General features: G+C 41.9%; 1 protein-coding gene across 4 annotated transcripts in view; it reads left to right on the plus strand.

Annotated features, from left to right (window-relative positions):
* Positions 1-12,325, plus strand: part of lhfpl2a (LHFPL tetraspan subfamily member 2a) — a 38,531-nt gene that overhangs the window by 24,712 nt on the left and 1,494 nt on the right. For all 4 annotated transcript variants that reach the window (XM_085414435.1, XM_085414436.1, XM_085414434.1 and 1 more), the window contains one exon: positions 4,591-5,424. In XM_085414435.1, the coding sequence (XP_085270561.1) occupies positions 5,007-5,424 (418 nt within the window). In that variant the 5' untranslated portion in view covers positions 4,591-5,006. The remainder of the gene's footprint in view (positions 1-4,590; positions 5,425-12,325) is intronic.

Consider the following 12,325-nt stretch of genomic DNA (forward strand, 5'->3'; position numbering starts at 1 on the left):
GTTTCGGAGCTCCGGGATTCTGAGCAGATGTGCAGAAGTGGTGAGAAACAAACTCCTTTGTTAGTGACAGAAACTGTAATTTTCCTTAAATAAACAAAGGAAAGTCTTGAAATACAAAGAAAGACAGATGATGTGCTTTCATTGCAACTTATTTACAGAGTTGACGTTGACCCAAATATTATATTTGTAAGACTGCTTGTCATCTTTTCACCATGTGGTTTATCTTGAATGGTTATTAGTTATTTAAGACCAATCACAGCCTGCATTCCCCCTCTGTAGCTGCGGGGGCTTCTCATTCAAACAGATCCTCACAGATAAAATCAGCACACGAGAGGTGTGGCTGGGAATGCAGGGAACCCAAAAAATAAACAGGATTTGTGATTTGTCACTATGGTGGCATTACCAGAATGACACCAGAGGGTTATAAGTGCTTTGTATTAATTATATCTGATCTTTTTGGCTCTTTCTTAATGAATAAACTCTTTAAATTTCTTTAGGCAGGTTGAAGCAGTGGTGGGATGGGATTTTAGTTGCAACAAGTCCATACAGTAGATATGTAGATTGCTTCCTGTCAGGGGCAGTGTGGAAAGGCGTTTCCTTCTGTTTTGCTGTTGTGATTAGGGAAAAGCTGAATGGATGCTCTCAGCAGGAGCCGTAGTGTTAAGCTTTTCAGGCCTATAAACAGCTTAGTTTTTTGGTTTACAATGAATGTCTCAACAACTACTGGGTAGATGGAGTTGTTTTCAGAGCCATTCATGACCCCATGACTTAGGTGAACATCTAAATTTTGCTTAAGTCCCATTATGAGTGGAATTATAATCTTGCCATGAAATTGGTGTCCACGAAATCCAGAGGATAAAAGTACTCCACAGAGTCAGCTAAACGTAATTGTAGTGGGAGACTGTTTCAAAGGGTTGGAAAGGAAGCCACACTGCTAAAGCTCAGTCCACACCTAGTCTTCAGGCTTGTACGTAGAATGACCAGCAGATTCTGAGATTCTCATAGAAAACTATGAGTAGCAGTGTGTTTGATATAAAGATGGACTAAATAGTTTAGTTCTTTGTAATGTGAACGTATTAATAGTCTGGCCGCAGCTTTCTGTATCGTTTGGATGCATGAGAGATCAATTGTTCAAGTTAGTAATCGTAATTGTGATGAATATGTTCCTCTAGTTCCACCAAAGATCAATTTAGAAATGTTCCTTAAATGAGAAAAACAGGAACAAGAAAGGTTTTTACATGAGAGTCAAACCCAGAGAGGAATCAGATATTTCTCCAAGTTTTCAAACAAAGGATTTACTGGTTAAACAAAATGAAGTTTTGTTGGTGTCTAAAACGAAGTAATTGATAGAGAGCCAATCATTAATCCTGGGTAAATGCTGGACTAGAGTGGACAACGTATCCAACTGGTGAGGCGTAAAAGACATACACAGCTGAATGTCATCAGCATAGAAAAGATAAGAAAAGACTGAATGATGCGAGCTGAAGGGAAGAAATGTAGAAATAAAATAGTATTGGTATTAATGGTTTCAAGAGGATGATGCTCAGTGACTTAAACAATCCATTAATCTTTTCTTCTAGCTACACCATGAGTTTTTTTTGAGTTTTTTAGTGAAGTGTCTCCATAGCTTTGAGATTAAATGCTATGGAATTTAGTAGACATAATCAAGTTAAAATTTGGTTTGCGTCCAAGTGTAGTTTGGTCTAAATGTCATATGCAAGTATGCTAATGTGATTGTGTGTAGATTTGAAGGGCATTGGCATCGGCATCAGGAGCATTTTAGCATTAGCTTAGGAGTGTACCCTTAGCTAATGCAGCTGAGGCGTGTTCCTCTTTATTTGTTCATTTGTTTCAACAAGCACAATATTTAATGGCTGCAGGACAACTGAGATGAAACTCTGGAGAAGTTCCTTTTCTTTCTAACAGCTGGTTACTTGCTCACACTTTATGGGAGTATGTGTCAGATGCAGGGAGTCTTGTAGATGGGGATTAGTGTTGGGTGTCACTATCGTGGCAGGTGCAGTCTGAGGGCTGTTAACTCTTTTGTGTATGTAAACTGATCCTCAAATAATCCTCTATCTCCTGCCTGGTTACTCTGGGAGTATAAAAGACATCATAAATCCACCTCAAGCCTCACATTTATGGACTACCATGCTCCACTCTAGCTTGGGAAACCTGCGTTCTTCATACCTGTTCAAATCTGTCTGTCTGGGAACAGGAAGCAGACGTCTGGGTATATATTGTCACAAATACCAGGTGCATTAATTGAACCAGACTTGTTTAAGTACCCAAATTCAAAGAAACTTCACAGACATAGAAACCTGCTAGTTGCCTTTGTGCATCTGAGAGGCATGTGGTGCAGACACACTATGGCTGAGCAAGGTCAAAGTTTAAGGCTCAAGGTCTTCAAATATTTTCCAGCTGGTTTAGATTTTTTTTTTTTTGGCTCCAGTGTGTTTTCAACAATATTTCTGTCAGGGAAGAAATAGTCTTTGCAACTAGCTAGGAAATGTTTGACTAAATACTTTAGAGTCAAATATTAAATCTTAAATCTTTATGTCAGACATTATTCAAAACACCCCTGAGACATCATCAGTTTAAGGCCTGGGAAGAGTTCTTCAAAAAAGTGAACTGTATAAGTGTGCATATGTTCTCGCAATTGTTCACGGTGAAGCAACGAAAATGCTTGTGATTCATAAAACTAACTCTGGTCCAACTCCACTGAAGCAGCTCTCTGTGCCTGTTCTTATGATCTCATCTGCTTTACACAATCCAAACATATTGTACGTCAGCTCACACACATACACAAGGACCACAGATCTGGCTCATTTTCTCCACTGGAAAAGACAGGGGGGTTGAGGAAGGCGAACCGCTGTTGATATCTCAACAGGGTGACAAAGATCAAAGTTTGTGATGTGCTCTTACACACACTTACACACTTACACACACACACACACACACACACACACACACACACACACACACACACACACACACACACATACTGAGTGTTACACAACGGGATGTAACCACAAGGGGACGAACGTCTGTCCCGACCCTCTCTGTAAGGGCACTCCAAGGGCTGGGCAATGGAAACCTCACAGTGCGGGCGGCACACGTGTCAACAGTGGCCCCCGGCTCCCTTTGCTGCTCTGCCAAACATTGGTTGGAGAATGACTAACAGACTCCCCAGAGGCAGCAGGGAAACCATGGCACAAAAAACCCTCAAAGAAAAGAAACAACTCTCAGCTTTAACCTAGAGCTGTATTTAGCACATGAGCACAAATACTTAAAAGCTCCTATATAAGCTCCTTTTAATCTTTTCTGGCGTTCCTGCTTACATTTGTTAGACAAAAACTCTCTGTAGGTTATCTACAGGTTGACATTTTATCCATCTAGTCTTGAGACAGCCTTGGGTAGGGAAACCATTTTTTTCTGTGTAGTAAAATGAATGATATCTCTCACCCGAAAAGGGTTTTATTGCAGTGTAATTATGATATGTAAAAGGTTTGCAATAAAATAAAACTTGGTGATAGCAGGAAGGAAGAACTTCTTTTTAACAGGAAGTTTACAGCTCAATTAAAAACGCTTTTGGAAATTGATAAATGGAGAATTCAATAGGAAAATTCAACTATTATTGCTAGTGGAAGAACAATCAGATGAATCCACTTAGTAGTAAGACCACATTATAAAGAATGACTATGAGTCTTGAATTCAAAATTATGAAGTATATATAAGATTTTTCAAGAGAACATATGCCATTTATAATAATCTATTAATGTGCATTAAACTAGTTCAAATTAGTTATAGCTTGTGATAAAGTATAGAGGGTTTCAAATGGAAACACCCATGCATGAGGTTTGGAGCTTGAGTAGCAGTGTATATTTCATCCGTGTGCTGTGCCAGATGTGCATTTGAGACCACCTGCTGCTTCCTGTTTGTATCATCTTTGACTCTGCAGAATTGCTGCCACTGAGGTTATCAGTGGTTGTGTGACAGCCGGACGGCCGTTACGCTATCAGCCATTGACTGACCCCAGGTCAGCTGTGTGGGCTGCTTGATGAGAGGCCTCGGGCTTGTTTTTCTCTTCGTCTGCATCCGCTCCTCATTCCTCTTTTTTCCAAGTCTATTTTAACCTTTCCCCTCTTCCCCCACAGCACACACACATATGCACAAACGAGCACAGGCATAGATAGAAATGTTCTGTTTTTCAACACTTTAAAATTTTGCTGCCTCAATCACAAAACTTTACAGGGAGTGCAGAGCCTGATCTGTGGCCTGATCACAAATCATTCAACATAAACACAGCGAATGAGGCCCACTTCAAACGAGCATGTCTCTTCACAACTCATTAGACTCCCCTCTTAAAGATCTACACCAGGAGCCTCCCTGCCTCTTTTCTCTGTTCCTTCTGCACACTCTTTTCATCCTCCACACTCCTGCTTTTGTAAAATATGATGGGAAACCGGGAGGCGTAACTCTGACCTGCACTTCCTCAAGCACAGCAGAAATGACTGATCATCTTCGAGCCTTTATATGTGCAATTAAAGCACTAACCCTGTTCTTGTCCCTCCCTGTTTTATCTTTTAGGTGTGTTTGATGTGACGCCAGCGGGCTGGCTCAGGGAACACAACTTCAATACAATGTAGACACCAAAAACCAAGCACAATAAGAGTCTGAAGACCGCACCGACAGGAGGGTGAGCTCAAGGAGGAGGAACCTGCTGTACTGAGACAACACCAGGTTAAGATAAGGAGTGAGAGAAGTGGAGAGAAAAACAGAGAAGGAGCAGGCTGTGAATCATTGACGTGAACCTTTTGTGTACAGCGGTGTCACCTTCTTCTTCCTCTGAAGGGTTTTCACTCGCTCTCACGTCTTCGCTGCAGAACGATCACAACCTTTGCTCTCTGTCTTTTGAGGACTTTCTATCCACAATCCAGCGTTTCATCTCTCAGCAAGTAAAGGTCTTAAATCGCAACAGAGGGAGCCATCCAGCCACCGTCAGCATGTGCCATGTTATTGTCACCTGTCGCTCCATGCTGTGGACTCTGCTGAGTATTGTTGCCGCGTTCGGAGAGCTCATCGCCTTCATGAGCACCGACTGGCTCGTTGGATTCCCCCGTGCATCCGATGCAGTTTTCGGCCCCCATGGGGCCACCACAGCCGGAGAGGCTTACAGGCCCACTTTAGGCATCTATGGTCGCTGTATAAAACTGCCTCAACTGCGGGGAATACTGTGTGGACCGTACGCAGTCCACTTTGGAGAGATTGCCAGCGGGTTCTGGCAGGCTACTTCTATCTTCCTGGCTGCAGGGATCCTGTTGCTGTGTGCCGTGGCATTCATTTCCGTCTTCACCATGTGCTTTCAAAGCATCATGAAGAAGAGCATCTTTAATGTGTGCGGACTGCTGCAGGGAATTGCAGGTGAGATTCTCACACAATTTATATAAAACAGTTTTGATATTTAACACGACTTTGAAAGGTTTGGCGCCCATACTGGTTTTTGGTCAGATGCTCAAATTTGTCTGATGGATGGAGAGCTTTAGAAAAGCACACGCCTTTATGGGCAGTAGCTTTCCGAAAGTAACAATCTGACATCCACACTTTGGCAATGATTGACCAGATCTGGAGGTGAGAAAGTAAACGAGGTCTTAAACTGCCTTACTTTTCACATCAGTGATACAAAGAACATATAAGCCGTATTTAACAAATATTTGTCTGCTTTCTGTAATGCCTGGCTTTCAGTTTACCTTCAAAACACTGTGACTGAACGACTTTAATCTTCCTCGTGCTTGTTTTTCTCGTACCTAATGAGGAGTCAGTTTAGACTGAGGACATGGAGTTGAGAAATACGTGTTCAAGTTTTGTAATCTGAAAGAAAGTTTGTTCATCTGAACCGTATTGTTTCTGTTCATTCCTGCGGCGTCCACCGTTCATCAAGGTAAATGAAACGCTGTGCTCTCAGTTAAACACATTCATTATGAGCACCACAACTCCCACTGCTGGAATTATGTGTTTTATTCTTGTGGAGCCCTCAGTGAGTCTTAACCCAAGCAGAAGTTTAAAGGGCATGGTGACTCTTTGTCATCAACTGGAGCAACTACCGCCCAAATATTTATTCTTCACGCAGTCAGCTGGAGCTTTCTGACACTCCTCTGGTCTCCAAAGGGGTTGAGTACGCATGCGTATCTCTCTTTATGTGTGACGGCCGTACATTCTGTGTCTGTGCCTGTGCACATGAGGTCAGATCCCGGGCCACTTTGACTCACTGTGGTGAATTATGGAAGGGAGGAGGCCATGAGATCATGCTCGCTGAACCTCATCTTTTTTTCACAGAGTGTAGCCTTCAGCTCTCCGGTGATTATGGCTGTCCTCCCCCACAGTTGTTTATTTGTGGGAGGCCCAAACAGAAACGGTGGGTGTGTAGACAAGGATAAGCCAAGCTGTACCCTCAGATCTATGCAGGCCTGCTGACCTGAAAGAGCAAAATCCATTCAGCCAGTGGGTGGCTCCTTTGGATGCATTTCTTTTCATTAAGATTAAGTTGCTCAATGTTTATTTAGGACAAAACATTCATTTACCAATGCCTCTATTCAGCGGCATAACCTTAACTCAGTGAGTTAATGTATAGGAGACAGATGACTCTTTGTCAGCTATCTTAAATTTATTATGCTGCTGATACTGAGGAACTAAACATAGATTTCTCTGGCTATTATAGGCCATATTGAACAAGCAGAAATCCTTCAAAACACTATTTGTAATGCCAGTCATTAGGGCTGAACGATTATGGAAAATAATCTAATTGCGATTTTTTGCCCCAATATTGCGATTGCGATGCGATATGCGATTATTTTTTAAGGTCTTTGTCTTCTGTATTATTAAACAAAGACAAGCAATACATCATATAGTATGGCCAATACTATATTACATTAATTTTAAACTGTTCTTTCCTGGAAGACAGACCTCTGTTATGATGACATGAGGTGATGCATGAATTGATGACTGACATTTTTATTTAACTTCTTCAATCACAACAGTATATTTGAACATACACAATAGTTTATTTTTAGCTTACAAACATCTGAGCATAAAGTGCTGACAAGGAACCCTGGTGTAAACATTAAAATGAAAGTCAGTACAATGTGCAGATTGCAGAAATATACATAAACAAAATCAGTGGCTTTACCACACTCAGTTTTTCGACATCTGTGAACTACTAGACAGTCATTCAATTAAAAAATAATATTAAATAAATAAAACTAATAAATAAAAAATACACACATCTTACTGATCTCTGCAGTCAGTAACATTACACATAAAGTGCAAACATAATAGCAATTGTATAAACACACACACACAAACACGCCTTTAAAATTTAAAGGCGTGAAACTGGACGGTCTAGCCTTCTGAATCAGAAGGCTAGTTCTGATTAGCGTCACCGCTGTCTCGGTGGAGTTTAATAAACTCGGCCGTCTGCTTCTTGCTATCTAAAATATAACCAGACACTGGTGTAAATTCTCGACTGTCTCATACTTCTGTTTAATAAGTTTTCTGTTTGACGTTTAGTCAGCTGTGTGAAAACCAAGGAGGAACCCACCCGGGGGATTAATAAAGTTTTATTTTATCTAATCTAATAACTTTAATCTCAGCCAAACCGATTTACTCACGAACAAACAAAACACTGAAAAAAGCCCAACAATAACATTTTTAGGTTGTCTAAGTGACTTATATATTACGTTTAACCCGAGCAGCGAAACTCCGCGGTGATCTGAAAATGATGTGCCGGGAGTTGTGCCGTTCTCGGCCGCATCAGTAACCCTCGAGCTCCCGGCTAGCTGTCGAGCTGGTGGGTAGCAGACGCCTCTGAAAACGTCGAAGCACTTTTGCAAATATGGGATATCTTGATAAACCGAGCAGATATTTGATGTTTACACAGCTACTTTCTCGCCTGAAAATATGTTAAAAGTTTATTTTGTGACCCAGAAAGATTAGTATGAGTAATTTTAAAACTTAGTAGCGGCCGCCATTGTTGGAAACTGGAGTTTGGCTGGGCCGCGCTATGAATTCTGGGATATGGTAGTAATTTGGACAGCCTTCGGCGCGTCGCTGTGACGTAATCGGTCTACAAATGCGGCCTCAGGAGGATGCAGCCCATGAATTTGGACATGTCCAGAGTATAATCGCAGCCTTTGCGGTTAGAAAATTGCACTTGATCATGTCGCGATATTATCGCAAATGCGATATATCGTTCAGCCCTACCAGTCATTCTTTCTTTAGCTTTCTACATATGAGGAGGTGGCGGTGTGGCAGAACTACTTGGTTTTATAATATACATAAAAGTCAGTCCTATACTATTTTCAGCTTGAAAATAAATGAACATTTCAAAGTCATCTTGAAAGCCTACAGAAATTAAAAAACAAAACAGAACTCCCTACTCCCAAGTACCTATTTGACCCATCACTAAGTCATACAGTGACTTGATCAGTTTAAATGAGTTTACCAATAAAATTTGTTGCAATTTGAAGTGATCGGGTGACAAGTAAGTTTGCTTCCTATTTTGGTAAAACAGCATTTGCGAGCAGGATTCAGGATTTAGCATTAAAGATTGTTTCCTGAGATCCTTGCATGTTGCTTTCCAGCTGATGTTCAGTTCAAACAGTTTTCAGTAACAGATTGAGGTTAGAGTAAATGCAAAATGAATGTCTGTTTCCATCCGCTGCCATTATGAGAAAGCCACATGTGTTTATAACTAGACTAGTTGTTGCAAGGAAACTCCAACTAAAGAGCCACTTTGGAAGTCAACAAGGAAGTGGTAATTAATAGACTCAAAAGAATTTTGGTGGGGTACACATTTAAGTAAGCAGTTGAACATTTGCTAAGCCGTACAGCGTCTCAGACTTCTTCTTTGGACATGTTCATATTCACTTCAGAATAAGTTGGTCATATATCATTCGAACTTAGTTGCAATTTTTTTTTAAAGTAGATAATAGCCTAATAGCCACCAAAGTAATGACAAGAAGTTTTTGGGTGCAGCGCTGTAAACCTGTTTGTGGCCAATTTCACGCTAGCAACTGCCAGGAAACACTCACCAGCTTATCAGGGCATACACATTTTTACCTAGGGAATGCTAGTTACCAGGGAGTCGCTCAATTTGTTCCCCATAACACACATTACTGACTAGCATGGTAAACTACAGTTTACACTGAGAAGTATATTAATGATTGGATTGAATCCATTCATTTTACCTCTGTTTATGTTCCAAAGAGTGATGAAAAACAAACCATCCTCCACACTGAGCCCAGATTGACGGTCATATGTCAGGTGATCTATAAAAGTGGATTCATGGCCCCACAAAGCACAGTGTTACATAACCGTAAAGTCCTCTATTTACATATTAAGTCATTGGATTGCGGGAGACATGGTTGAGATAAAGAAAAGGGGAGAAATGCACCCCTGAGTTTCCTCTTTGTTGAGAGGATGAGGATGTGAAAGAGGAAAGGGGGCGAGGAAAGCATCAAACAGTTGAGGAGGCGGGAGAGTTTCTTTTGTGCTTCCGAAGCACTGTTTTCAGCCACAGGATGAGAAAGGAGATGGTCAACTGCATCGGTATCTTAACAGTGTCACTACTTCCTACATTAGTCAGCCATTGTGCTCTACAGCCTTCTACTCCACTTTTCACGAGGCCAGTGAATGATATCACAATCACTTGATATCCATCACCAAGGCTACCACACCGACTTTTCTACTATCATTATTTCCACAATGCGTGCCGACCCTCCGGTAATGAGAAAACTGGAGCCAGACGGCAGATGTTTGGGGAAATGATTGACCTCAGATAGGAAGATTGCGACTCTCTTGCCAGAGACGGTCACGTCATTTCACTGGAGTGACTCCCAAACCTATTAACCTCGTCTTCACATTCGTTGATGTCACTTGGACTTTGTACTTCAGCCTCTGCAGTCTTTTTTATACGACGCCTTTCTGATGGCCGCAGTGTCCCAGATGCAATTTAAACAGACAAATAGTTTAAGCTCAGATGGTTTTGAGATTTCAGGAGAAGTTCAAGTCATTCCTTTCACCTTATGCAATCAGATAGCTAAAACAGACAGACTCCTGTTGAAGGTCAGCCGGGTTAAACTTTGCATCCTGCAGGCGCACACTTTAGGGGCCCTAAAGACTTGTTATACCCCAGTTAAACTTGCTGTACATTTACTAAAATGACGTACTCACTCATCGTCACTCAAGCTGAAAGGGATTACAGATAGAGCGGCAAACAAACAGGGCCATAAAACTGTCTCAGATTCTTGCACGTTCTGTGTCAAATACTTTTATTACCTTCCATAAACTTAAACAGGTTTAATCGGTGACTGTGACTAAGCTCCAGGCTGGAGGAGAAACAAAATAAAGCAGCGTCTTGCGGGAATTTAAGCTGTGCTGTTGAGTAATGATGACTCTCACACAAGATATCACGTTACATAAAAGAGGGAAGCAGACTTGCATCTCTTATCATTCAGAGCTGACGATTCCCATGCACTGATTAGCTTTTCCTGTGGTTACAGCGGAGGTGTGGATGTTTCATAATGATGGTAAACAACTTTTAAAACCAAACTAACAACCTCTCTTACTGAAGACAGAACTGACAGTTTGGAAGTGAACAGAGACGCAAGCCAGTGCAGAGAGAATAGGGTGGAGCACACTGGGATATTAGGTTAGAAGGTCCAGCTTGAAGGTGGAATGGGAATGAGTGTGTGTGTGTGGAGTGGGGGTCTTTGGAGGGGTGGGGTTGTGAATTAAAACCATGCCTTCAATCCATCAGCAGAGCCGGTCTGGCCGTTAGGGCAAGGCAGCAACATGTGGAAAGAATTTATGACCTAGTTTTCATTTCCCTGTTTAATACGATATTGGGTGCTTTAGAGAATGGGAGGAGGAAGAAAGAGGAAGAGAGATTAGAAGAGAAAAGGCATGTTCTCCGCCAGACTTGAAGCAGGCTACACGTGAGGTTTTCATGGAGCGAAGCTAACAGGACCTGCTTGTTGAAAGAGAGCTAAATCCTCGTTCCCTGTCTGGCTGTTTTATTGTCAGTAATTGTATTACTGTAAATGCTTCCTCCTGAGCTTTGATTGAAGGCAGACTCCTCGTCCGGCCATCTGACCTCGTCCGCTGTCATGGCAGAGCAGAGTAGAAGAAACGACGCAAACGCATTTAGAACGAAGGTTGCCTTTCCATCTATGAGACAAGCCGTGCGTGCCGAGGGGCTGAAGCCAAGCTGAAGAGGCAGAGTGGTAGAAGTGGGTCATGGTAACACAGGAAGCGACCCCCCTCCTCCTACAAAGACTCAGGACGCCGGAGGGTTGGCCAGTGACCGGGCCAGGCGGGAAAGTCCATCGGCTACTTTTATCCTGTTGATCTAGTCTCTGCTTTGTGCACAGGATTGAGAGGTCTTTCTGTCATACATCAGACAGGAAATCATTTCTGCCAGTTTAAACGTTTTCTTCTTCTTTGTGTCCTGATAGGATGCTTGAGCTGCCAGCACGCCGCTGCGGCCGGAAATGTTTTTTATTTTCAAGAAAATAATCTGCCCGAGTCTCTTGCAACAGTGACACTTTACTTTCACCGTCACCTACTTAGCACCTATGCGGCAAGCACTGCTTAATACATGTTTAGAGCACAGGAGGTCTTCTCGATGCACTGGTGAATCCACATTGAGTTTATGGAGTCACTGCTTTATCATGTCCTCTTTGATGGATTTTCTTGATGCCGTCCCCTAGATTTCATTTAAAAAGTCTTGACAAGAATGTGTCCAAACCTGCAGATGTCCCTCCTACCGTTGAAGCAACCCTGGCCGCTGCATAAACAGACGCAGTAAAACAAAGCTGTAATCATATTTAACCATATGTGATTAGAATCACGGACAAATACTGACAATGTGTTTATATATGTGCACGGATTTATAAACATGCAGACGAGATGACGTGGCGCTCCTCGGTTAATTGTTCACATTGAAAATAACGTTTCATTCAAAAGCCACTTGGTAGATTTTCCATGTGCGTTCAGCTGCTTCTCGTGGATGAAGTTCAGCTGGCACAGAAGTATTTCTGATGCTTTTTCTTCCCTCTTTATTTATGTGTGTAGACATTTTTAAGATTGCAGCTGTTCTATATTGTAAAAGTCATCTGAGCAAGAGGCCTGAATGTTGGCCAAGATAAGGAGCTGTGCTGACGCTGTGTTTTGGGTGTTTTGGGTTTTCTTTGTAAAGAAAACTCATCTTTCTTGACGCCACTGTTACAGAGTGTTGTGCAGGCTAACTGCTATTCCTTCTGCTTGA

This window comes from Rhamphochromis longiceps, linkage group LG7 (genome assembly GCF_057381845.1).
Source record: "Rhamphochromis longiceps isolate RC_006_pf linkage group LG7, R_longiceps_female_GT1.1, whole genome shotgun sequence".
In the NCBI taxonomy this organism is placed as follows: domain Eukaryota; kingdom Metazoa; phylum Chordata; class Actinopteri; order Cichliformes; family Cichlidae; genus Rhamphochromis; species Rhamphochromis longiceps.